Below are 26,874 nucleotides of genomic sequence, written 5' to 3'. Positions count from 1 at the left end.
CTGTGGGTAGGAAGTTGCAGATCAGGAGGAATCACATGGAACATCAGGAACAAAAGCTACTGGAGCTTGTGGGCAGAGTCCCCACCCATGATGGGACACTTACCGCCTCCTACCTGTGGCCTCTGGGAGGAAAAGGCTGTGTGCTGGGCAGAGGGCAAGGAGGAGAAAGGGGGCCTTAGAAGAAGTGGTGCAGCTGGGAGGGAGTGGCCAGAGGTGTGGCCTGTAAGGTTCTCTCTTTTTTTGTTTAATATTTATTTATGTATGTATTTGGCCGTGGCAGGTCTCAGTTACAGCATGCGAGATCTAGTGTCCTGACCAGGGGTCAAACATGGGCCCCCTGCATTGGAATAGTGGAGTCCCAGCCACTGGACCGCCAGGGAAGCTCCGCTAGGTCCTCTTAAACCAATCCAGGCACTGCTGGAGTCAGGGAGCAGAAGGCTGATGTCAACATGCCTGCCCCAGGGGGCCAGAAAGGGCGCAAGAGGCCACTATCTATCAAGGCCAGCTCATCTTCCAGGATAGGGGGCTTGACTCCCTGGCTTCTGTGGGACAATGGCGTAGGGCCCAGGACCCTCATGGCCCTTCAAAGTCACCCCTTCCTGCCCCACCCCCAACAGCCCTCCCTTACTGTATTCTGTCCCCGTCATCTGGGCCAGGATGCGGAAGGAGCGAGACTGTAGGTTGGAGGAGCGGCGAGCCCAGTCATCAGCCTCATCTTCCGGCTTGTTCTGGTTCTTAATCACAGCCTGATACACTGGAGAGGCGCTGTCCACGGTGAGGTCTTTGATAGGAAGGCTCCTGCAACGCAGAGAGAGGCCGTGGGCGAGGGCAGGGCTGGAGGCTGCTCCTGGCGCCTGCACCTTCCCCACGTCACATTCCCCTGGCACCCGCCCCCAACACCCCCAAGCCTGTTGGCAGCCCCCCTACTTGTCTGAGCCCACCGTTGCCTTTCCCCACTGCCATCTGAGAGCCTGCAACAAGGGCTTGGCCTGAATCCTCAGTGCTCAGGGAGGTCACGGTGAGTCAGTGAATTCCACTCATGGAGGGTCAGGAGGCTCAGACCCTCCTGTCAACAACCCCCCGCCCCCACCCTCCAGTCTATCTCCAGACACAGGTCTGAAGACACCCGCCCCTCTTGGGAGCTGGATCTCCTTGACGGAAAGCAGAGGCAGAAGAGGGCTTCTGGAAGTAATTTTGACCTCCCTAAGCAGTTCCTGAGTTTGGGGCTGGGTGAGGACAGGGTCCTTGGGGACTCGGAGGCTTCCTCCAGGTCAGTCCCTTGGCCTCCTCAAAGCTTGGGGTCCAAACTGGGAGCCAGCACTGCCGTGACTTCTCTGGAAGAACTGTGGGCTCCTGCTCCGCAGAAATAAGCAAGCTCGGAGAGGATGTGGTTGGACAATCAGACAACTGGGCCCCAGAGGCCCAGCATCACCCAGGGATAGTGGGGTTTCTCGTCCAAGGGAGCTGGGATTGGAGTTGTGGGGAGGGTCACCAGTCCTCTGCCCCAGGGGAGCACAGCCTTTTGAGGGGGACCTGGTGACCTTCTCTGAGACCCCTAAGGTCTGGCATATGGTAGGTGCTCAAAACTTAGTTGAATGAACAAATCCTTGATCTGAACCAGAAGGAACTCTAGAGCCCCTTGAGTACGAGGTCTATCAGCCCAAATCAGACTGCAGGGCAAGATACATTTAAAGCTTTGCGGATGACCACTCACCCAACCAGAGAGGGCTGGGGGATCCAGGCTGCCCAGTCCACTCTCTCGGGAGTCAGGGTGGGCTCAGGAGAAGCTCAGAATAACAACAGCCTGCTGTGGACCGGTGGCCCAGCTCTCTCCTCTTACTGACGCTGAAACTGAGGTCCAGAGAGGCCGGCTGACTAGTTCCAGGTTATGTCATGTAGGGACCCCCATGGAGTTAGAACCCAGGCTTCCCAGCCCCCAGTTCAGCCTTCCTTCCATCAGACTCTGCAGCAACAAGCTCAGGAAGGCCACTTCTGCCCGCTGGGGATCTGCACACCCCAGGTGTTCCCCACCTGGAGAGATGGCCCAGCCCAGACACTCCCCCTGTCTAGGCGCACCCTGCCTGCTGCTATGGCTGCCTTGACCTCTCCCCCCATCCCCCGAGTGCTGGCTAGCTGCAAAGACGACTCCCCCAGTGCTTCCGTCATCTACCCTCTCGCAAGGAGCTGGACAGAAGAAATGGCCTAGTCTCCCAGGACTGGCCCCCTGTGTCGGCTCAGAGTGGGCTACACGAGCAGAGGAGGAGGAGGAGGACAGACGGTAACTGACCAAGGCGGGGTGGAGCTCCCCTACTTTCCTGAAGGCTTTGCCCTGGCCCAGAGAGCTGCAGGTCCTGGCAGCCTGTGGTTGGGATCAGATAGGGAAACCAGCAGACCCCTAGGAGGTCCCAGCCAGGGAGGAGACTGGGAGCAGAGGAGAGGCTGGGATCTCACTGGGGAGGTCATCTCTAGCAGGGAGGAGTCTCAAGGGGACCTGAATCAGCTGGAAGGCTTTTGCTGCTATTTCCCTGGAATGTTCCCTTGAGGGAACATATTTCCCTGTTCCTTCCATAGCTCCAAGGGCTCAAGAACGAGAGCCCCAGAAGTGAGTCCCTTAGGAGTCCCATTGTCGGCTTCCCTTCCCACAACACTGTGCAAAGACCAGGGACTTGTGGTGCTGTCGCAACAGACACTGGGAACCAGACGAAGGAACTGCTGTGCCTTTGAGAGTCTGGGCCCAGACACAATCTATGCAGAGGGGACAGGACAGGCCCTACAGTTCTAGGACCCTGGGTCGGAGGCCACTCTCTGGAGCCACTCCCAGAATGAATTTCTTACTACCAAAAACACTCCACAGTCACTACAACCTCAAGGTCACCTGTGGGCATTCACTCCACTGTACACTGCCCCCAAGTCTGACTCTGGTTTCACCTCCTGTGGGTGGTCCTGGTAGGGGCTGGCTCCTTCAGATCCACCTTTCATGAGGATTCTGGGGAGTGGCCTCCAAGAGGCCCCCTCATCACCCTCTCCCTGAGTAATGGCTTGATGTGGATTCTGACGTTCAGGTCTACACCGTCCCAGTGCAGACCAGAAAGGCTGGGGGGAGCCCCCACGAAGCACGGTAAGCAGAACATGAGCCCTAGCCAGGGTGGTGTCATTGCTCTGATTTCCATGTCTGTAGTGATGGTATCTGGGGAAAACCCCCGAAGACAAGTACTTGCCTGTAGAGGCCGCAGGCATGTCATTTACCTGTGAGGTGGGTGTGAGGAAGAGTGTGGACAGAGCCACGGTCCTCAGCACATCCCACCAAACCCATACACCATCCCGCAACCAGACAGACGGACGACGGAACAAATACTGTGGGGTCTACTTACGCCAGTGGTGACGCCCTGCCAGGCAGAGGAAAGCCCAGCAGTGAGTGCGTGTCCACCATGGGAGGGCGGGGGGCGGCGCATACACAAGGGAGCAGGGTTAGGATCAGAAATGAGTTATGGGAGCGGGCGGATAGAGGAGGAAGAGAGAGAGACAAAAAGAAAATGTCAGTGAGGAAGGAATCATGGAAATTAACAGCAGAAACGGAACACCTTATGGCAGACGGGGCACCACGGCAGCATCAGCCCAGCAGGGCTGAGTCAGAGGGAAAGGAAGCGTGTTGCTTCCTAGGCTGGCAAGGGAGAGGAAAAGGATGGGAGGGAAGGTGGTAGGAAGGAGAAGCCTAGATTAGATCAACGGTGCATCATGTTAAAAAAAAATTACAGCATGGCCATCTTAGAGGTAAAACCAAATGAGAGCAGTCTTGCCCCAGGGTGCAGAAAACACAGAATCAGTGAACAGTAGCTCTTTGCCTATCTTCCACTGTGCTTCCCTTTGGCGAATATTACCATATTAAGATCACACTAAGGACGCACACGGCAAGCAAGTATTAGCAGGAAATCCCTGTTCACTCTTTGGCTTAACCAGACAGTCTTGTTTTCCTGGGCACCCATGAGCTAATGGTTGCATTTTAAAACTTGCATGGTCATATTTTCTGCTTTGAAAGATGGGATTAGATAAGTCAGCACTACCCAGAGAGTTCCACAAAGAACTAAAGCCCTGAGTCCGTGGGGTTTGAGATTCACTGCTCCAGGCAATGGCACCCCACTCCAGTACTCTTGCCTGGAAAATCCCATGGACGGTTGAGCCTGGTAGGCTGCAGTCCATGGGGTCGCTAAGAGTCAGACATGACTGAGTGACTTCACTTTCACTTTTCACTTTCATGCATTGGAGAAGGAAATGGCAACCCACTCCAGTGTTCTTGCCTGGAGAATCCCAGAGACGGGGGCGGGGGGGAGCCTGGTGGGCTGCCATCTCTGGGGTCGCGCAGAGTCGGACACGACTGAAGCAGCTCAGTCGTGAGCTCAGAAGCAGCAGCAGCAGCAGCTCCAGGGAAAGCAACCTCCGCCCCCTGGTGGCCCAAAGGAAGTACTGCGTGCCTGAGAGGGCCAGGCTCCCTCGCATCAGGAGAGCCAGGAAGACCACACCATTTTCTATCCATTGGCTTCTGGAGGCTGCACCTTAAACCTGCACACATATCATGGCCACGAGGACTGGGCTCTGCACAGGCCAAAGACTACAGGAGTTATCCGGGACTTTAGAATGCCTCTATCCCTCTTACAACATCTGGTTTTCCTAGCTTTGGAAAAAAGCACAATCATTTTAAGATTTCTTGCCTTGAGCTGTTACAGATCTTGACTCAGGGATAACATGTTACCCAAAGAGATAATCAGTTTTGAAAGTCAACACTAATGGCGTTCCCAAGTAGAGTACAGTATAGGTTCTGTGTATGTGTAAGGAAGAAAGAAAACAACAGAGACAGAAAAAGATGAGATTGAGACAGAGACAGATAGAGAGACAGAGAGGCAAACACAGAAAGAAACGCAGAGAAGAAAGGGACTAAGATAAACAGAGACAGAAATTCAGAAAGAGGGAGTGAGGTCCCCATTAAACTTTGCACTCTCACCAGTGTCATCCACAAATGATTTTTAGCCAACTCCTTCCCTACTCAGCCCTCAAGTTCCTCAACCGCGGTTAACAAGCAAATTCAGGAACCGGGGATGTCCTAAGTCCCACCCACCTGAGCCTGGCTTCCCCTGGGCACACAGGAGGAGGCAGGTCCTGGGTGCTCCCCGGGCTCTGTGGCAGCGCTGACTGCCAACAGCATGGTGGGTGACTGGTCTGGAGGCCCCTTCCCAAGCAAGAAACCCAGGCATGTATTGGAGAAGAAAGCGACGACTTCCCCTCAAAGAATGGCTTGGCTGTGAGAGCCAGGGGTATCCAGAATGTGACCCCGGTTAACGAGATTCCAGAAGTCTCCTTCTAAACCAGCCCCCTCAGGGAGCCTGGGAAAATGCAGAGGCTGTGTGGAGCGCTTGGAGGAACCACCGCTCGCTGTGTTTCTCTACCCTTCTCCTAAAGTTGACCGTGAAACTGACTGAAGAGCGAACACCATGTTCTGTCTGAAAGGCCCGGTCAAGGCTGGCTGTCTTCCAAGGGCTGTGCCCTGGGAAGCTCAAGACGGTAGAGGAAGGCTGGTCCCGACGGCGCTCAGCGGCCGGTGCCCTCCGCGGTGATGCAGCGGTGGAGTCGGCGCGGGCGGCGGAGGGGAGGCGCTTACCCGCTGAAGTCACTGCCCTGGGCCTGGGCCTGCCCGGCGATGGCGTCCATGATGGCGTCCTGGGAGTACATGCTGATGGGCGTGTTGTACTGCGCGTGGATGATGGTGGCCTTGCCGCCCAGCCCCTTCACCTCGATGGGCTTGTGGGTCGACAGGGCCGAGTCCTTCAGGGCGCTGGGGTTGAAGCGTTCCTGGTAGTCGGCGCTGGGGGAGTTCGGGGGAGGGGAGCGAGGGAGACAGGTGCAAGGAGAGAAGGGGGACAGGCGGTGTTACACCGGTGAAGGTGAAGGCTGGTGGTGCAGGATGTGGAGAGAGATCTCCCTGAGCCTGATCCTAGGAAGGCTAACCAAGTTCCTCAGATCCACTTGCACTGGCTGGGTCTGGTCAGGAATATTCTCACCCTCCCCAGAGCCCTGTGCAGAAGGTGTTTCTTGCCCGTCTGCTCTTTCCCGGGTCAGTGGAGGCCCCCGCTAAGCCTGAGCTGGGGGGCGTGGAAAGATCTCTCACCACTCCCCCAGGGAAACAGACTGCAGAGGGTGGGGGTGGGGATTGGGATTAGGGGACAAGAGCTGGGTCACGAGTCAAACGCAGCGGCAGCCGAAGCAGAGTCCGGAATGCCCCAAAGGCAAAAAACAGCCCCACTGGGCACCCATGGGGATTCTGAGCTTGGTTCCTCCACGACGGGGCTCATCCGGGGTCCCCCTGGGGCTCTGCTCCTTCAGACTCTTCAGCCCGTGTGCTTCTTCCTCGGAGCAGGGCTTAGGTGCTCAGGGCCCCCAAGTCCAACGCGCTGGGCAGCCCACCAGCTTCTACCCATCAAGACTTTTCCCTTCAAAACGTTAAGTGCGCTCCGCAGACAAGGACAGGGCCAAGCGCAGCCCTTCTGAGGGATCCGGCCAGGCTGGACACGTCTTCAGGCTCACCGGGAACCAGCATCAGCACACACTCCACCCGGCAGCCCACCAGAGCCCACCTGCCTTCTTAAGCAGCTGCAGCAACGGATTGAGAGCACAATGGCCCCAGGCATCCGACGGGGCCCCAGCACCCCTCCCAACGCCTCCACTTCATCCTCGCGGCGTCACACACATGCAGCCTCGCTCAGGGACACGGATGCACCCTCACTCACGCATGCACGTACATGTGCCCATGCTGACACAGGCGCACGCTGTTCAGACCCCAGATACGCGGGCGCATGCTGGGATATGCAGGCAAGCGCACACACGTGCTTTCCTGTGATACTAACTTGGCTGGAGAGTTGGCTACCACCTGGGGAGGAGAGAAAGAGCAAAGAAGACAGGACTATCAGAGTGAGGCTCCTGCCAGAGGGTTTGAGCATAAGGACGTAGGGATGGTCCTCAAACTGGCCTTTGTGGAGGCGGAATCAGCCCAGACAGGCACTAGGTGAAGAGAGCGCAGAGAGAGGAGTGGGCAAAGCTCAGAGTCTGGATCATAGCCTTTCAGTTTGGGTCAGAGATGCCAACTGCAGCGTGGGTCCACGGTGCCTGAAGCTTTGCCTAGGAGAAGGGTTTTTTGGGTCCATCTTCACGGGTGCTCATTTACCATGTTCATGAATCTCCCACATACAACCTGGCCCTAGACCCTGGAGAGGAAGCCGAAGATGGAGACAGGACCAGCTCTGGCTGCTACAGGAATGGCCAAGGTCCCAGGTGGCTCCTGGCCAGCCACACACAGCCTCTCTAGACTTGTCCTTGTTGAATGAGGGGCGGCTCTGGGAGTGCTGCTCCCTGAACAAGAGCTGCCGTGGTGCTGGGGTGTGTACAGTGGGGTTTCTCACAGCCCTGGGAACATGTTCTCTTTGCCAGAGGAGGGGCAGGCAGCTCTGGACACACCTCCTGGGGCACAGTAGTAAGGGATCTGTGCGGTTTCCAGTAACCACCCATAAAAGCCTGTGGATGGGCAATGATTCAGGATGGAGGAGTAGGGAAGCCTGGGAGAAGTGTGGGCCCTGGCATTTGGCAGGAAGGCCCCCAACCAAGACAGCCCAGCTTGGACACTACAAGTGGGACCCCACCCTCACTCTTATCTAAGAGCCAGCCTCCTGGAGCACCGTCTCCTTGAAAGAGGCTTTGCCTGCCTTATGTTTCTTTAGATGCAAATTCCTTGCAGTGACAGACGCTGGTCAGAAATCTGAGGGGAGAAGAATGCAGAAAGTGGCGTCCCTGCCCCCACACTCTGCCACCACTCTGGACTCTGGCTGGGAGAGCCTGGGCTTCCATTGGCCTGGCCTGGCCTGGTCATCTCTTGGCCAGGATCCTGGGGATCCAGACCAAAGTCAGGGAGATCCCCCAGTCCCAGGGCTCAACCCTGTCTCAGAGCTGATAAAATTCCCTCTGACCTCCCAGGCTCAAAATAGCTGCCAGTGGAGCTATATTAGGAAAGGGCCAGCACAGATCTCCCATTCCTTCTCCATTTTTGGCCAGTGCTGACAGCTGCAGGGCCAGCTTTTGCCCTGACCGGCCCAGTGTCCCCTGTAGAGGGCAGTGTTGGCCTCAGGGGAGGCTTCTGCCCTTCCCCGCCCATGTAGCCAGTTCCTTGTTTAGCCCCCTGCTTAACTTGCGCCTGAGAACCTGAAGGCTGGGATGCCTGCAGCAGACATAGCTCAGAGAGGAGCACCCAGGTCTTGGGGAGAATGAGCCAAAGCTATGAGGCCGGCCTGGGGAGGGGGCCCTTGCATCTACTGGCCTGAGGGACACTGCTCTTCAGTACCAGCCCCAGAGATGAGGAGGAGGAGGGGCTGCAGGCCACGCTGTGCTTGCACCCACTCTGTTCCTCTCCATTCCTCCTAAGGGGATACAAGGTGCCAAGGAATCACCTTGCAAGTTGCCCAGAGAGTAAGAGAAGGAGCTTCCTTGTGGAGCCAGACAGGATAGAATTCAAATCCTGACCTTTCCTCTTCCTAGTGCTATGACTCTGAACAAGTTACTTACCTGTCTTAGCCTCCGTCTCCTTATTCATAAAACTGAGAGGGTGGTGCCCACCGCAGAATGAACAGAATCCTGAATGTAAAACCCTCAGCATGGGTTAAGAACAGAATGAAAGGACATAGGGCTTAGCATTTGCCAACCCTGCCTCCCGTGAGCTGTCAGACACGGCAAAAAGTGGTGGCCTTGGCCCTCGGCTACCCCTGGTCAGAGGCCCCAGCCTTCCTGCTGGGGCCGTAGCATCAGCTTTTGCTTTAAATGAGGCACGCACCACACTCCCTCTCTAGCCCATTTCTTCTTCAAAGAAACTCTTGTGCCCTGATGCTCTGAGTGTCAAGTAATAATTTGATAGTTGTCAGATTCTGAGAAGCCATTGCACCAATGGGAGGGCACCTCGGGAGTCATGAGAAGCAGGAATGGGGCACGCAGGTAGGTCCCTGTCTCCAGGCAGGGAGAAGTCAGATCGACCGGCGTGCCAGTCCTGTCTGCCACTCAATAGCCAGTGACCTTGGGCAAATGACTTGCTCTCTCTGGGCTTCTACTTCCCAGTTATCACATGAGGGAGTGGTACCCACCTCTGAAGCTGCTGAGAGAATTGTGTTAGACAAAGCATATGGACTGTTAGTCAGCCCCCAACCTCCATGGATGGTTCAGTGAGCGGAGACCTTACCATCACTGCAGGTGGGCAGAGGAGGTTTAGATCCACCAGAGCCTGACCTCCCTGCTAGGGGGCTAGTCCCAAAGAGGGCCAGGAAGACCCACCAGCCTTCTCAAGGCAGGAGAAGGGCACCACTTCTACTCTGTCTTTCCCTCAGCCTCCTAGCAGAAGCCCCTTACTAGAAAAGGCCTGGGGTTCGAAGGCTTTGCCACCTTGGTCCAGGGAAGCCAGGATCCAAGTGCTCAGACTATTGATCACCCAGCTTCACTTGGAAGCCCAGAAAGAGCTCGGGGCTCTGGGGAAGCTGGAGATCCCCAGGGAAGGAGCAAGCAGGTGCAGTACAGGTACCGTGTACAGCAAGGTCACAGGAGGGTGTGGGCTTGGATCAGACTGACCCAGATCGTCATGCTGACTCATCAATGTGCCTGCTGCATGGCTCCAGGCAATGATGCCAGGTAGCATGTAGAGAGTGTGCCAGAACAGAGTCCAGCACTACACACGTGTGATCTCCTTCAGTCCTCCCCATAGTTTAGGTGTATGAACAGCCTCATGGAAGAGCCCTGAACCCCTGACCCCTGGGCCGTATGCCTTGACTCCGCCTGCTCTGCCTCCAGTCCGGAGATGACACCAATTGCATGGGGCCGTGGGAGAAATTATAATGAGATAACAAACATGCCGGGCTTGGCAGCGAATGCATGCTCTGCTTGGCAGCTCCCTACCCTCAACCTCTCCACAGTGCCCACTCAGCTCTAGGTTTTTTTAATTCCTGTGCTCCAAGAGTCCCATCAGCTAGACCTCAGGGGCCAGGGGGTGGCATGCTGTTCTCCTGCATGGCTCCTTTCTCCTCAGAGTCCTGCTCCCTTGCTTCCCCACCCTAGTCAGAGTTGTTCCTGCCAACCACTCCCCTCACCCCACTGCCCAATCTCTCTGTACCCAGCTCAGGTACTCCCTCCTCCAGGCAGCCTTCCCAGACCACTACCAGACCTAGAGAACATGCCCTTCTAACCCTCAGGGCTCCCAGAGGGGTGGGATCAGTGCATTCCCTGGCCGCAGAGTTCTTGGAGGTATTAGGACAGGCTTTGTCCTGCTGTGGTGGGTGGCCTGATGTCAAAGTTTGGGGAGTCTGAGGCTCTTGCATTCAGGCCCATCTCGGCCACTTAGTAGTTGGGCAGCTGGACCCTAACCTTCTCTGAGCCTCAGTTTCCCTCTCTGCAAAATCTGACACACCACGCTGGCTTGTGTAAAGTAATGAGGACAAGTGTCAATAAGCTGACTGCGTTCAGGGCTTTTAGCCTGTGCTGCCTCATGGGCTTGGAGCTGGCCGCAATGAGACCAGTCCCCACTCTACCCTGATCAGGCCTCTACGAGCACTGAGGACCCAGGTGGCCCCTGACCACCAGCGGAGAGCTGTGCGCCCGTTACCTACCCTCCTAGGAGTCCAGCACCTGAGGCCTTCCCTCGGCGGCTCATCTGATACATCTGAGCCATCTCCCTCAGGGTCTCTGCCGAGTACAGGCCAATGGGGTTGTTATACTGCCTTGGCTGGCTCGAGCCCAGCGGGGCTTTCGGGCTGAGCGAGTCCAGGGCCCCCTCCAGGCTGATCTTGGCCCCGGGGCCGCCCCGGGGAGGGCCGGGGTCAGAGGCCTCCGTGTGTGAGGAGAAGACGGAGGTCTGAGAGAAGGAGGAGCTAAAGATCTGCCCGAGCTCCGGGGTGCCTGGGGTGCCCGGGCCGGCCCTCGCCTCGGGGTGGGGGCTGGCTGCTGCCAGGCTGCTGTTCGTGTCCAGAGCAGGGTCCTGGCAGGGCAGCGCCATGCAGGGGAGAGAGAAAAGAGCAGTTAGAGGCCACACCCGCCCCAGCGCTTCCACGTGGACCTGAAACAGAGGGGTTAGTGCCAGCGCCCCGCAGCCCACCGCCCTGCAACCTGCAGCCCCCTGCGCCGAGTTCGGGGTGGGGAGACGGCCTGAACACCTGGAGAAGAAGAGTTTTCTAAAAAAAAAGCGGGGTGAGGCATATGGCTCCTGGCCCTGATGCTATCATCAAACTAGACTAAATGCAAAGCCCCACACAGAAAGCTAGGCCAAGCCAGCCTGCCTGTGGGACTTTAAGTAAGGGGGGTGTGGCCTCAGGGAACTGGGGGGAGACCCCTCTATCCTACATCTGTTCCCCTTCCCCTGTAGGAGGACACTGGTGAGCACAGCCCTGCCTCCTGCTCTGTGACCCCACGCTGCATGTGGCCAGTGGGACGAGCCTCCTGGGCTGGTGAATAGGCAGGGCGGACGTGCAGAGGGGAAGCTGCGGGAGGAGCGGGGCTGACATCTGCTTCCCTAGGTCTGCCTCTGCAGCTTCTCCTGAGAAGCACTCTGCCCACTTCCTCAATCTGTCGTCCAGCCCAGACCCCCGTTATCCTCTTCTTGCCTCTTCTCCCCACCCTGCCCATCAGCCACTCTGCCCTTGTGGACTGACAGGGTCAGTTTGAGGTCATTCAGGGCGGTGGGTGGAGAGTGGTGGGAGCGTGTGGTCCTGTAGGCTTGGTGGGCTGGCCTCCTGTGTTCTCAGCCCCTCAGGACTGAGCTGCTTGGAGGGAGCCAGGGAGGGGCCTTGGGCGAGCGGGCGAGGTGTGCCTGCTGCTGTGCCTGCCTCTGGGCCTCACCAGCACTTCTGAGTGCAGTACGTGCGTGAGTGCCAAGTAGCTTCAGTCGTGTCCAACTCTGTGACCCCATGGAATGTATCCCACCAGGCTCCTCTGTCCGTGGAATTGTCCAGGCAAGAATACTGGAGTGGGTTGCCAACTCTTTCTCCAGGGGATCTTCCCAACCCAGGGATCACACCCACATCTCTTGTCTCCTACAGGAGACAAGGCAGGCAGGCTCTTCAGCTCTAGCACCGCCTAGGAAGCCCTTGCGTGCAGTGCATGCTTAGTCCTCGGTCATGTCCAGCTCTTTGCGACCCTGAGGACTGTAGCCTGCCAGGCACCCCTGGGTGTAGCACAAAAGTAGCTCACAGTGAAAGTGGTTCAGTTGTCTCTGACTCTTTGCGACTCCATGGACTTTACAGTCCATAGACTTCTCCAGGCCAGAATACTAGAGTGGGTAGCCCTTCCTTTCTCCGGGGGATCTTTCCAACCCAGGGATCAGACCCAGATCTCCCGCATGGCAGGCGGATTCTTTACCGGCTGAGCCATAAGGAAAGCCCAAGAATACTGGAGTGGGTAACCTATCCCTTCTGGGGATCTTCCTGATCCAGGAATCAAACTGGGGTCTCCTGCATTGCAGGCAGATTCTTTACCACCTGAGCTATGAAGGAAGCCAAGGGGCAGGCAATTGGGAGGAGAAAGGAAAACTGGAGGGAGAGTGCCTGTGACAGAGGAGAAACCCTAAGGGCCGGTAGACCCCCAGGGCTGAGAGCTTTTCCCGCAGTGACTGACTCAAACTGGGGCCTCGGCTTTCATGCCAGAGTCAGCCTCCTGCTAGTGCCCTCAGGAGCGTGAGGGTCAGAGCCTTCTGGACACATGTCCCTTCCCTGAAAACACTGCGGACTAAGTAGATTTCCCATCAGCCCAACCGTGAGGCCCAGGTGTTGGCTAAGCACCCAGGTGGAGACCCCTACATTATCACGAAATGAGCATTTCGTCGGAGCTCGAACACATCTCTCTGGGGGCCTGCCCCAGCTCTGCCCCTGGCATTGCTGATTCCACCACCCTGCCTGAGTGGGGCCAGCAGAAGTTCAGGTAGGCAGACCAGGGCTGCACTCTAGGAACCATGGCTGAAAGTGGAGCCTGCCACCCACAGTCAGCACCTACCTTCTGGTGCGGGATCACTGGCAGAGGGGACTGGATCGGGGGCGCTGCCGTGGAGATGGGAATGGGACGCTTCGACCTGGAAAAGCCAGAAATAGGAGCAGGTGAAGACAGTTGTTCTCGGGGCCCAGACACCCACCTGGGCAGGGTTGGCGAGGGGAGAACATCTGAAACCCAGGGAGACGTGGCGTCCCCTGGGCCTGACCAGCAGGGAGAAGTCACGTCTCTTGGGTACTTAGCAGCCATGGGCCTCTGCTAGGTCCCAGGGAGGCTGCCTGTGCACAGAGAAAGCAGGGAAGACCCTGGCCTCCAGACCCAGCTGCCCGCACTCTGGCAGCGCTGTGCCCTATCCTCTCTGAGCTCCTCTGTAAAGTGAGGCACAGACGTGTGCTTGATGCCTTGGGCCTGTCCTCACTCTGGCCCAAGGGCTGTCCTCACTTTGCAGCGCAGTCTGGTAGCACAGGGTTTGGCCCGTGCTGGACAGCTCCTCTCCCCGGGATGCCGGTGCCCACACCCAGCCTCCGCCCCCGCCTCTGGAAAGCGCCCACCTACTTCTGCAGTGTGAGACTCAGGTTGTAGCTGGCAGACTTGATCTTGTTCTGGGCCTCCAGGTGGGTCATGGTATCTGTGTTGACGCCGTCAATGGCCACCACAAGGTCACCCTGGCTGAGCTGGGACTGGGCGGCCTTGCTGCCTGGTGTGATCTGAGAGGATAGCAAATGGAGGGTAAGCAAAGAAGGGTGACCTGAGGATGGGACAGTCCTCAGAGAAGAATCACCAGGGAATCATCCGGTAGAGGCTGGCCATTTTGTCTTTCATTCAATGTAGCCACCAAGCCTGCTTCCTCTTGCTGCAAACCTGACATATTTCTTGGTGCTTTGTATCCGAGTGTGGTCATGAGACTAGCTCTGGCTAGCGGAATGTAGTTTAAAGCAATGCACATCACTTCAGGGCCTGCCCCTAGCAATCATCTTGCCATTCTCAATTCTCCCTGCTTGTCTGCTGACTAGATATAAAGGACCCAGAGGAGATCAGTCGAGCCACTAACTGAAAAGGACCTGGATCCTGGAGTCACTGCTTGGAGGAAAGATGACTAAGGAGCACTGAACTGGATGTTGCATGAATGAGAAATAAACTTTTGCAAGAGACCTGGGGGTTGTTTGTTACACCAATTAGCCTATGATAGCAACTGCACCCTGAAGACCCAGGGCATACTTCCTGGCTCCAGAAGAACTCAGATGCTGCCAGGCCAGCAGGCCAAATGCAGCCTCACAATAGCACCCTAGTGCAAGAGCCTAGTGCTGCACCATGACAGGTGTACAGAGAGGGCTGGCAGAATGTCAACCTGCCTGGGGGAGCAAGGTCAGCTGGGACAAGGAACTCAGTGCTCTGTGGTTGGCTTCATATTCCCAGAGGCACAAATGTGGAGGCCAGTTCCCAAATCTTGCACTCTAGTGACATCACAGAATATTAGAGTCCGGGGGCCCCACCCCAGTGTGATCATGCAGAATGCCATGGGTACACCATCCCATGAGCATCACATGTAGTGTCAGGAAGGTTGCACTCCCAGGGACATTACTTGTGATGCTGAGATGGCTGAGACGCTACTCCCAGTGATATCACACACCATGCCAAGTTCTGCACATCCAGCCCCCCAGTAATACCACCCTGAATGTCACGGTGGCCTCCTCTACAGTAACATCACATGAAATGTGAAATTCTGGAGGGCCTGGTGACGTCACCTAAAATAGCTTTGTGGCCAGCCCCTAGTGACATTATAGACAGTGTCATGAAGCTTCACTTCTAAAAGTGTCTCATGGGATGTCATGGAGATGCTGACTCCACCCCCTGCTGACATCACATAGCATGACTTTGTCACCTGACCCCCATGACATCTTCAGGAAGCCCCCTGTGACATCACATGGGATGCCAGGCAGGCCTTGCCTCCAGTGACATCATAGGAAAGAGGAGACCCTGGGAGTCACCCCCCCACAATGAGCTGTGCCTGGAGGGTGTCCCTTGGCTCTTCTTCCCCGACGTGCCCACCAGCCAGGCCTCCTGGCTTCTCTGGGCACATTCCAGTCACCTTTCTGGCTATACTCCAAGGACAATGCTGGCTTCTAACATTGGCAGAAGCCATTATCTGGCCAGGGCTTGGGGACCAGCCTAGAAGGAGCCCTAAGAGGACCTGGGGACTGTCCCTGGATACCAGGCCTCATGGAACCCTGGCCAGATTCTGGACTTCAGACATGGATGGAAACCTCCTGCTAAGCCCCTATGAGGGGCCCTGCAGTCACCAGCCCTCAGCCCATTCCTAGATGGGCTCTAGGGTAGGCCAGGAACCATGTGTGCTAACACAGGGATTATAGCAATTCTAGGCGAGTTCTTGCTAATTGTCATTGTCTTGCCATTTCAGACACAAGAGCTGTGGTAACTTCTTAAACACTGGCCACCTTGTGCCCAGAGCAACCTCCCCGCCACTCCCAGAATCTGCTGAGATGAGGCAAGGACAATACAAAAGCAAATGTCTTAACTGTCAGGAAGCCACGCTGTCCAGTTTGCCAAGCCCCACCTGCTCCCCAGGCTCCCACAGGGGTGTCTTGAACCACGTGGACCATCTCAAAATACATGTCGCCTTTAGTCCCAAATCAATGGCCATGCAGAGCCTGCACTAGTGACAGGAGTTCGTTGTTTCCTTTGATTTAAATGGTTGAACAAAGGGTAAAAAAAAGATAACAAAGAAAAGCAAAACACTTTCTAGACTGAGAGGGGACTCCTAAAGGCAAGCTGAGTTGCCCAGCCAGGCCTGTCCCGCAAGAAAGTTACCTTCCCCTATACCTTCTAGCTTCACGTTCAGACCTCTGCTCTTCCTGGCATTGTATTATAGACACCTTTGAACACAGAGGGGCTTCCCTGGTGGCTCAGACGGTAAAGCATCTGCCTGCAATGTGGGAGACCTGGGTTCGATCCCTGGGTCAGGAAGATCCCCTGGAGAAGGAAATGGCAACCCACTCCAATACTCTTGCCTGGAAAATCTGATGGATGGAGGAGCCTGGTAGGCTACTGGTGTCTCAGAGTCGGACACGACTGAGCAACTTCACTTTCTTCACTTAGAACACGGAAAGGTGGAACTAATTCTACGGTGAAAACTCAAATGCCCGCCGCTGCGGTTCTACTGTAGCATTTCACTCAACCTGCTGGTCATGTGTCCATCCCTCTCACCATCCATCAATCCATGTCATATTTGAAGCACTTCAGAGACAGTAGCAGATGCCAGCAGGCTCCTATTCAGGGTAAACTGCAATGCCTCTGCTGTCTTAGTAGACTGCCCACAGAGCTCCCCCACAGCAGGACACCCCTGTGCTGGGGCTTCCCAACCCAAGGTTCCCCCAGATGCTTCTAGGAATCTACAGAGAAGGGGGCCATCATCCTGCAACAGGGAGCTTCCAGGCAGGGTAGGCACATTCCCCAGAGGAGAGGGCCTCATGCCTACAGAAGTGATGCCTGCCAGGCAGGACCAGATCTGTGTCCAGGAGATCATGGTTAAGTGTGAACAAGGACACCAGAATGACATCCAAGAGATGCTGGGGCCAGATCAGCTGGAACAAACCACAGCCATCTGGAATGCCCTCCCTTCCAAGATGCCTTGAGGACATCTTTCTCCCGCAAGCCTGGGGTGCTAACACAATATCTTCCCAAAGGGCTCCCACCTCCCCCTTGCCTGGCACGGCCTGGCTCCCCCTCATCCTCGGGTAATGGACTTAAGTGATTCCCAGGGAAGAGCCCAGCCTCCCTGGACCTGGTCAAGAGCCAAACTCCCTGAGGAGAGCCGCCTAGCTGGCTCCAGCCTGCCCCTGGCGCCTCTCTCTCTGCACCTGTGTCTGCTCATCAGGGCTCAGTTGGCCTGACCTTTGGCTGCCCTGAGCAGGGTTCAAGACCCCCTCGGGCTGGTGGGTGGAGGATGCTATAATCCTCTTTTAGGAAGGTGTTCTGCTAGTTCTGCCCAGGTCTCCTTAGAGAAGAAGGCAGTATGGAGACAGGGACCCTGAGGAGGTTGTCCCTCAGCTCTGCCCAGGGAAGCGTCCTGCCCAGCAGAAGGTCAGGGCCACCCTTGAACCATCACACAGAACCTAAGGTGTGTGGAGAGTACAGTCCAGGCGCGAGGTACCCGTGTATCTCTTGTCTGACTCCCTAGCCCCTTCCCTCTACTGTCCTTGTCCCAGAAAAGACCCAAAGCTGCTAAATCCTTGAAGGATACATATTTTTTCTTTAAAGTTTTTCTAGCCCCTTTGGAGAATTTGAAAAGCTCTTTGTAATGGTTATTTCACCCTCATTTTACTTTTCAACTTCTCCAGTCACCAGCCAGCTCTCAGTGGGGAGCCTAGCCACAGGCAGAGCTCCAGGACTAGGGTTCTCTCTCAGAAGCTTCTAGGATAGGCTTTAGGTGTTTAGAGGCCAAGATTGCCACCTAGCCCACAGGAGTGTTTCCTCCTTGCTGGGCCATAGTTTAGGGCATCCCAGAGTGGGCACAGGGACAGCTGGTACCAGGGAGCAACTGTGGTGCCCGTGACCTTCAGGTGCCTGAGAGAAGCAGCAGAGCAAAGAGCATGGACTTTGGTCTGAGCCAGACCTGAGGTTGCAGCGCCCATCTCCATGCCCTTTGTGTAAAGACAGCAACGATTCTGTTCTCCCGGAATTCTGGTGAGGATTTCATCATTAAATGGGATATTATACAAGGACAGCGCAGAGCTGAGAAAGTTTCAGGTAAGCTCCTAAAGGAGGAGATGCGAGTGCCGCCCCCGGCCCCTTGCCCTGGAGTGTGCAGGAGTTGGGAGGCTGGGAGGCTGCAGCCTCCGACTCCACAGAAAACAAGATCTGGAGCTGGCAGAAGGTGGTGTGTGAGGGCCGGCCTGAGCATCAGCTGGAGGAGAGAGAAGTCCTCTCCAGGGCCCCGGGCAAGCAAGATGCCGGCTGAGGCTCTGACCTACCCCTGCGCCTGGCTCCTATTTCCCCAGCTTCCTGGTATCAGAGGGAGCCCCTGGCTCCACAGAGGTTCCTGGCCATCACTCCCAGTGTTAAAAGCCAGATAGGCCGTGCCTTCTTTTCCATCTAGACCTACCAGTGTAGACGTGGCAAGGAACGGGGGGCCAGGGCAGGCAGGGGATGCTGTGGACTGTGCAACTTCCAGCATCCCCTCCTGACACCCCCACTAAGGCTGACGCCCCAGGGGATTTCCATGGAGCCCTAAGTGCATTTTACATTGTGTGATTAAATTACTGTCATGCCGTGCTCTGCTCCCTCTCCATCTGGCTTCCCCGGGGGCCTTGCTCCCTCCCTCACTCTCTCACTTCTGTCTTCCCATGGTCCTGCTCTCCAACTCCACCCTGGCTGATAAAAAAAAGAGCACCAGAGTCTCATCTATGCTCAAAAAGCCTCTCCTCACACAGAGGATTTTTAGAGAAGTGAACATACTCCCTGTGATACTGCAATGCTGGATACATGTCAGAATACATCGGTCGAAAACCGTAAGATGCACACACCAAGCGTGAACTCTAATGTAAACTGTTTGTTCTCTGTAAAAATGACATGTCAGTGTAGCCTCATTGGTTATAATATATGTACACTCTGGTGGGGGATGTTGGTAATGACAGAGGCTGTGCATGTATGTGGGGGGTGCCGGGCGTGGGATAGGGAAAATCCCCGTATCTTCCTCTCAATGTTGCTATGAACTTAGAGCTGCTCTGAAAAACTGAAGACTTAAAAAAACAGCCTCTCCCTGTTCATGCCTTAGCTGCCTCAGTCAGTCCCTGCCATGTGTCCCTCCGTTTCTTCACTGCCAGGCTTCTCCAAAGAGTGACCAGCAGGCCTCTGCAATCTCCCATCCCCCTCACATCAGCCATCTGACTTTGGCCCCCGCCACTCCACGCATACCAGTGACCTCCCTGTGCCAAAGCCAGGGGTCACTGGGCCCTTTTCTAGCTGGCCACACACTTTACTGGCCTTCTGAGTCTCTCCTCTTATCCCACAGCTCTATGTCAAGAATGTTACACAGTGAGTCCCCAAGAGCCCTGGGACATGATGAAGACCGCTTCATGCCACTTAGGATGGTTCCTGGGAAGAGGTGGATCGGGCTTCAAAGGCACAGAGACGCTGTATTTGGGAACAGGAGGGCCCTGCGTGGGGCCCTTGGCAATCGTGGCTAGCCCCTAGATGAGATGAAGGTTCAGGGAACTGGGGAGACGTCTCCCAGGCAGGAGGGCTGCCCCAGCAAACCTAGCGGACCTCACCGAGGAAGCTGTACTCTTCACACTCGCTCCTCTCCCACACCTTCAGCCCAAGGAGCCCTGGGGGCTGCCAGTGAAGTTGCCCTTGTCCTGTGTCCTAGCCCAGGACCTCAGAAGGCCTGCTCCCCAGTACCTAGCCAGCCTCATACCCACTTTCTTCGGGGCCCTCCTGGGGTCAGGAACAGCTCTGAGCCCCAGGGAGAGGAAGCATGCTGGGAGAGGGTCTGGCCTGGCAACCTCTAAGCATGCATTTCCTTGCAGTGGGCCTCTGTCCGTTTACTGTCCCCAGTCCTGTTCGTTCCTTTGGGAAGACCCTGCCAGCCCCGCAGCAGCCCTCCCGAGGCTCGCCTGACCTTCAGCGCAGCTATAAACAGAACGGCTGTCAGCACCGCTAGGTGCGGCCCAAGAAACAGCACCACGACCTTAAAATTCCAGGGATCGTCAGCGTGGCTGCCCCAGAATAGCCTCAGCCTGTCCTCCTTCCCGTCCCCGGGGACCCTCTGTTCACCCCAGCATAGCCAAGAGACTCTGGCGAATGCTGGAGCTCAGCAAGGGGCAGCGGCCGCTGGGCTGGCGCCCCAGGTGAGCCTGCTGGGTGGGTGGGCGAGGCTGTAAGGAGTGGTGGCTTTGGAGCAGAGAGACAGGACCCCCCTGGGCCCAGGCTCAGCTCCCCTCACAAGCAGCCCTGAGGAAAAACAGGTGTATTTTCCTAAGTGTATATTAGAAAGCACTGGCACATGCGTGCGTTCCCTGATGCATTATCCCCATTTCACAGATGAGAAACCTGAGGCTGAGCAGGTGAACTCACTTTCTAAGGTGACCCAGCTGTGAGGAGCGGAGCCAAACAAAATTTTAACGTCTCTGCCACACAGTCAAGGACTGCAACACGCACCAAGAGGCAAGTCCCAGAGCGCGGCCCTAGCCGTGGCCTAGCCGCTCAGGTACTGGGGCTGGGTCTTCGGAATGTCTCCCTCTCTGCTCCCACCCCTCCCCCACTTCCTGGAGCACTGGCTGGGCGTGGGGGAGGGTGGGGGTGAGAGGGCAGCTCATGTTGCAGGCCCAGCCGCACCTGTCCAGGGATAAATAAAGGCATTTCCCCTCCACCCTCTGAGCCTCTCTCCTGAACCCATTTCTCTGTGGGTCCTCAGGCTGAGACTTGCACTGAACGGAGGACTTGAGGGGCTGTTATTGCTCCAAGGTTAATTCTGTGGGGCTGGTGGGCAAAATGGGGTACATACGGGAGTTACTACTCAGGCTGCAGGTGGCCAGCCTTCTTACAGGAGGAGATGCTGCAGACAGAGACGGCCCCACTCAGGGCTTTATTGCTAGTCCTTAGCCAGAGGATGAGGTTGCAGCCATGGGAGTTAGGAGTTACCAAGGATACAGGAGCGGGTGAGCAAGTTTGAACCTGTTAGTCTGGCTCTGAAGTGAGATGCCCATCCTAGCCCTGTCCGGGGGCCCACAGGCCTCAGGGTTGTGGTGCGGGTGCCCCTGCTGAGAGTGAGCTGGCCCAGCCTTTGCCTATACGCCCCACCGCCATCCACCACTAAAGCCTTGTTTTGGGCAAAGACTCAGGCCAGGACATCTGTTGCCCCTCTATGGGAAGAGGATTCTTCCAGAGAGCTCTGGCCTTGTTCCCTTAGGGAAGAAGTTTCTGCTGCAGAAGGACCTTAAGTGCCCCAGCGAGAAAACGGCCCTGTTGGGAAGGTAGGGCTTTGTATTCCAAGGCCTGCACTGAGACCGGGACGCCCAAGCCTAGGGTATCAGCGACTCACCAGAGGGTTTATCAAAAGGCTCCAAGCCCTGGGGAGGCCCCAACACCCAGCCCTGCATGTTTCATGATTTGGGGCATGCCCCTGAAGGGAGCTGAGAGGCCCATCCCCCGATGGCCTGCCTGAGCTGCGGGTTCTATTTTTAAAAGTACCCCCTAATCATTGGCCCTAGTACATCCCAATGTACTAGGATGGCCCTAGTACATCCCCTGCCTACAGTGAGGACATTCTTCCTGCTGTCTAGCTTAAGGCCTCTGTGCTGCAATTTAAGCCCTGGGCTGGCTGGGGCCAGGTGGTGCATAGACCCCGGGTGAAGTCACTGCTATCCTGGGTGCCACTGAGCTGGGAGGGCTAACATCCGCTCGCACGGATGGGGTCGGGACCAGCGCTAGGAGGCCCTGGGCGTGGTAGCACTGAGAGAGAGCTGGGCTGTCAGGCGTGGGAAGCTGGCAGACCCATGAGAGGGGATGGTCCTGCCTTGGACAGGGAGGAGACTTGCAATCAGGGGGTGGGGAGCTGTGCAGGCTTCTGTGGGAGAAGGGGGCGTGTCCACTGGGGCTCAAATGCCCACATGTCACCATATCGTCAGGCAGAGTGTGTGCGTCTCTGGGTGTTCTTTAGTATATGGGGCCGTGGCATCTCCTGGGCAGGGGGCCTGGAGACTCAGGTGAGAATAAGCCAGACCTCCAGCAGAAGGATGGAGACAGTGCCTTTTCCTCGCACTAGAGCCAGGCCAGCACCCAGAGAAGTATGGCCTCTTTTGCTCTTGTGAGTCTCCCATAGCACCCCTGAGTGGGGATTTTCCATGGCAGGGCCCCTCCAAGTGTCCACATTAGGTTCCACAGCCAGGATTGTGCCTGCCGTGGGGACATTGGCTCCCTGCCCCTCTGCCAAGCACCTTTCAGGCCTCTCCTGGCTACCCGCTTCAGTGCCTCCCTGCTAACCTCCCCACCCCACCCCCAGGCCCAAGGCAAGTTTCCGCTGCCCTGGAGAAGTCTCCCTGTCTCCAAGTGGGCAGTGACCCAGACACCCCTGCCCATCCATCACCCTCCAGTGACAGGCTGGGGCCTCAGCCTGCCCCCTTGTGCCCACACCAGCACTGCTGGGGCTCGGCCTTGGCCATACCCCACCAGGCAGGGGTTATCTTTGCCCGGCACGTTTCACAGTTCACTGTGAGCATAGCTCTGCTTCAGCCCGGCTCTGTTGGACTTCCTTTTACTTGACAAGTGTTGTCTGAGCACCTAGGTACTGGTCTGGGTACTAGGGACACAGCAATGGTTAAAACAAAGTTCTGTCTTACAGACAGCTTTGTCTCAAGCAGATCTAGCTTCTTGCTTCTCTGGACTTCAGTGTCTCCAGCTGGGCAATAAGATTTCTCAGACAATCTCCAAAGATCTCCGACTTCCCCATCAGGCAGTGCTGTCCCCTGGTCACAGGCACTGCAGGACACACAGTCCGTTTCCCCAGATGAGCATGGGGACCCAGACGTGAGACAAGCAGGCAGAGCAGCTGTAAGTGAATGGCCAGGTGCTTCAGCAGGTGAGGAAGGCCCAGCTCCATGAAGCCAACCAGTGGGAGTTACCCCAGCAGGCCCAGGGAGGCAGGGGAAGAGGGCTGTTATCTCGGGTCTGGGATGGAGTGGGTGTGGGAGCCCAGTTATCAGCCCAGCCCAGTTCTGACTGCAGGACAGCCAAGGTCAGCAGTCTGTCAACTGTCCTGTCCTGTCCACGCTAGGAGCGCTCTCTCCCCAAAGCAGCGGCCTACTTCCAGGCAGATGCTCCAGGCTTGGGTATACCCCAGCACACCTGGAGAAGGGCTTCGGAAGGCCCTGTACTTTCTGTTTACCTGCCTGCTTGCAAACTTAGCATTTCCTGCTCTACTGAAAACATCAGCCACTTGCCATGTTTCATTCTCTTAATAGGCTAGCAAACCCAGGTGACTAACAGCTGTGGCAGACACCAGAGGCCTGGGGCAGGCAGGATCAGATTAGGTCCAGTCCCAGCCCCCAGACCAGGAAAGTCTGCTCTGCTTTCCAAGAGCCTCTGGGAGGACAGACAGATGGACGGATAGACGCACACACCCTCCTTCTAGCATGCCCCGCCCCCACGGGCGGTAGGCTGAGGGCCATGCACACTCACCCGGGAGATGGTGAGCGGCATGTTGAAGTCCTTGCCGCCCTGCAGGCGGAAGCCCCAGGGCCCAGGCCCCGTCAGGGTCACGCTGTAAGACATGCTGGTGCTGACGCCGGCGGCCTCTGCGGACAAAGGGAGGAGAGTGGAGTGAGAGGACCCTCATGCCCCTTGCCTCCCCAGTCCAGACCTCAGCCCCAGCCCCCGACCCCCGGCCTTGCCTGCTCTGTGCCTTGCTGCCCAGCCGGGCTGTGTGGAGCTCCTGAGAGGCTCCTAAGAATAGCTGGGAACGAATACCATCGACACTGATATCTGCCCTCCGCTGCGCCCATAAATGGACTGTAACCCTATACTGTGCCCGCCCGCCCTCAGCCTCCCAGCGGGTCCACCGTGACTCACGCGGCTAATATAGCCCCTGGGGAGGGTTGTCCAGCTCCCAGTACCCCCCAGGGGGCAGGAGAGGGGCCTGGGCGGGTTAGTGATAATGCTCTGTCTCCCTGCTCTCCTCTCCTTGCTCCCTCTGCCCTCTGGAGAGCCCGGTCTGCCCAGCCACACTCTCTGCCTGCTGTACCCACTCTCTTGCCCAGAAGACCATGGCTAAGTTCCCTTGGCCCAGGGCTTTGTGACTTGGGTGTTTGTAGCCCTGTGATCCCTGGAGAAGACCCTGAAGTTGTCCGCTTATCCTCTTATCCCCAAGAGAACTGACAACTTCAGGGCCCAGAACTGTCCAACCCCATCAAAACAGTAGTAGTCATAGCAGCAGCTCTGGGCACAGCCAAGCTCAGCTCTGGGCCCTCCACACCATTGTCCCCTCAGATCCTGCGAGGCGCAGGAACCAAGGCTCAGAGAGAGGTTAACTAACTTCCCCAAGGTCACACAGGTAGACCCAGGCCATACTGGAGCCTGAGCTCATTCCTATGGGGATTTGTGCCAGATAACAGGTTCTGCCCAGTACTGGCAGTACCTCTTGATGCTCAAGCCTGGAACTGGGGAGGCCCTGCCTTTTGAAAGGTACCCTTCGCATGGGGTCTGGACGCAGGTCTGGAACAGGCCCCACACCCTCCAGGCCCTCTGGGGGCCCAACAGTTATTCTTGGCTCTCCTGTCTCATTTGTGCCCTGGAAAACTTGACAGCAGCATGGAAAGCTCCAGCTGCCAGTGTCGCACGCCAGGCCCCTGTGCCCTTTGAGCCGGAATGGCAGGGGCCAGGGAGGAGGGGAGGAGAGGCCATTTGCTCAGCTGCTGGGACAAGGGGCCAGAGGGGCAGCAAGGGGAAAATGTGTGTGATGTGGCCAGCCCGTAACCCAGAGACAGTGTGCTCTAGGTGGGGCCCTAGGCCCCTCGGGACTCCTGCCAGTGTGGTCTTCGAGCCAAGATACCTCTAGAAGCCCTTCCTCAGAAGAGACCTCAGGCTCGACATAGTCTGGAGGTAGATCAAGGCCCCCACTAGTTCCCTGCTCTGGAAACCAAAGCTCAGGGAAGGCAACTGGGCTGGCTGTTCTCTGCCCTCCTGGAGAGCCCTAGCCTGAGCTGGGCCCTGAGGACTCAGAGGAGGGCTGGTTGCAGGTAATTTCCCAGATGCCCGCACCCAGCCTCACACTCTGGGCCTAGCACATACGACATGAATGGCAAGAAGGAGTCCCCACTGCACAGGGGCATTTGGTAACTTGCCCAAGGTCACAGAAATATCAAGTGGAAGAAGCCAGTGAGGGACCTGTGCTCTCTCCCCCACTTCACCACCTCTTCTGCTCCGTGTCATGATGCCCAGCTGTCCTCCCTGCCCAGGCCTGGCCCAGGAGTCCAGCAGCTCGTGGCCAGCACTCCCATCCCCTGCCCCTCCCCCAGGTCCCATCCCATCCATCCCTCATTCCAGCTTCATCTCCTTTCCCGAGTGGGGGGAGGTGCATCTGTCCGGTCAGGCTAGAGAGGATCCAGCAGCAGGCCATGACCAGTGTGGGGAAAGGAAGGAGCCGAACCCGCACAGGGAGAGGGAGCCCCGAGCTAAGCTGTACCTGGAGTTGCAGGCTCTTTCTCTGGACTCAGGCACCCGCCATGCCGCCTCTGGGGAAAGGGAGGCGTAAGGAAAAGGATGCTCTTAAAGGGGAAGGCCAGCCTCCCTCCATCTGCCTCCCCTGGGAGGTCTGAAGCCAGCCAGAGAGCAGCTGGTACTCACAAGCTGGGCGTGAGCTGCTTTCCAATAACAGCAGCTCACTGGGGAGTAGGGATGGGGGCAAGCCTGGTCTTTCCCCTCCTCCACACTCCTCCCTGCAGTTTGGGATGGGGTTTTAGGCTTGAAAATCACAAGGTGGAGGACAGAAGGAGAGTAGGAAGAGAGAGGCTGCTGCGGGCTTCAGAGGCCAGGCCCCTGGGCCTCTCCCTCCCACGGCGGCACCAGTAGGTAGAGACTGCTTGTCAGACCTTCTCTGCTTTTTATTTTTCTGCAGCCCTCCAGGCGCACACAGCCCTGGGGTGAACTTGGACTACTGATTGAAAACACACTGTAGGCGCGGTGTGTGTGCGTGTGTGCTTGGTGTGCATGCAAATACATCCACACAGGAGTGTGTGCTGGAGAATGAGCGTGTGCACAAGAGGGTGGGCCGTGGTGGAAACAGCGCTCTGCGGGGAGAGCCAGAGGGGAGTAAGTTTCCGGCGAGTGAAGGTCTGTGTGCGGCTTTGAGTGCCGGCCGCGGGAGACACAGTGCTGTCCTTTCTGTGCCAGTGAAATGCCCAGCCCAGGTGCAGAGGCAGCTCATAAACAGCCGGGGTGTCTGACAGAGCCATCGCTGTTGTCATCGCCCGGACAATCACAGCACGCAGCATCCGAGGAGAGGCGGATGACTCCAGGCAGTGGGAGGGCCTGGGTGCCCGCTCTTCCGTCTGAGCCTCAGGTGCAGGCTGTTGGATTGAGAAGTGGGTGCAGCCCACATTGCAGAGCAGGAGTTTCGTGGTTCGGGGCCATGAATCTAGACCGGCATGGGTGACAGGACCGCTCCCAAAGCCTGCAAGCCCACGGGTAATGCTGGGTCTGTGTGCGTGAGGGAGACGTGAAGGAGCTGGACGTGTCCCAGATGGAAGGCAGGAATGATGGTCACCCTACATCCTGGCGTCCAGGTTGGGGAGCAGCCCCTTGGCCTGAAAGCAAGCAGCAGACATCAGTTTAGCCCAAAGAGTGTCCCACTGGAAGTAGTGGCTCAGGGACCCTCTGTGTTTAGGGGCACGTCATGATAAAGGGAGGTAGCGTGGGGGTGGGGAGGGGCAGGTTTTGTCCCGGCTGGGGGTTGGGCCTTCTCCAGGCCATGTGGCTGGAAAATGGAGCTGGTAATGGCCGAGGTTGCCTCCAGGCAGTCCCCCAGGCTGGCCTGTCCTAGGGTCTGGACTCCTGGGGTCCAGACTGAGCTCTCCTCACCTCCACCAACCAATTCTCCACTTTCCCAGGCTTGGGTGTCTCCTCTCTCCCTGTCGTCTTAAATACCTCATTTCTTGCCTATCTACTGACTTGCCTATCTACTGACTTCCTCCCATCTTCTCTCTGCTGGATCATTCCATGCAACCTATCCTTCTGCAGCTACTGAGGAGAGGCCCAATCTACTCTGCCAAGCTGACCAAGCCCACCTCAGTGCCCCAATAAGTCCTCCAAGGGCTT

General features: G+C 56.9%; 1 protein-coding gene across 6 annotated transcripts in view; it reads right to left on the bottom strand.

The window, feature by feature from the left end:
• The window catches only part of LDB3 (LIM domain binding 3), a 59,474-nt gene extending 35,877 nt beyond the window's left edge, over positions 1-23,597 (bottom strand). The window contains exons 1-7 of one of the 6 annotated variants that reach the window (XM_061405556.1): positions 23,454-23,590; positions 23,242-23,357; positions 13,600-13,751; positions 13,051-13,126; positions 6,894-6,916; positions 5,651-5,854; positions 629-798 (exon numbers count right to left, since the gene is read on the bottom strand). In XM_061405556.1, coding sequence (XP_061261540.1) covers positions 629-798; positions 5,651-5,854; positions 6,894-6,916; positions 13,051-13,126; positions 13,600-13,751; positions 23,242-23,334 — 718 coding nt within the window. In that variant the 5' untranslated portion in view covers positions 23,335-23,357; positions 23,454-23,590. Of the gene's footprint in view, positions 1-628; positions 799-5,650; positions 5,855-6,893; positions 6,917-10,676; positions 11,045-13,050; positions 13,127-13,599; positions 13,752-23,241; positions 23,358-23,453 lie in introns of all 6 variants that reach the window. The other 5 variants (XM_061405558.1, XM_061405560.1, XM_061405555.1 and 2 more) reach the window with 5 other exon arrangements.
• Between the last annotated feature and the right edge of the window lie 3,277 nt (positions 23,598-26,874).

Source organism: Bos javanicus, chromosome 28 (genome assembly GCF_032452875.1).
Source record: "Bos javanicus breed banteng chromosome 28, ARS-OSU_banteng_1.0, whole genome shotgun sequence".
Lineage (NCBI taxonomy): Eukaryota > Metazoa > Chordata > Mammalia > Artiodactyla > Bovidae > Bos > Bos javanicus.
This window is presented reverse-complemented; position numbering and strand designations above follow the sequence as displayed.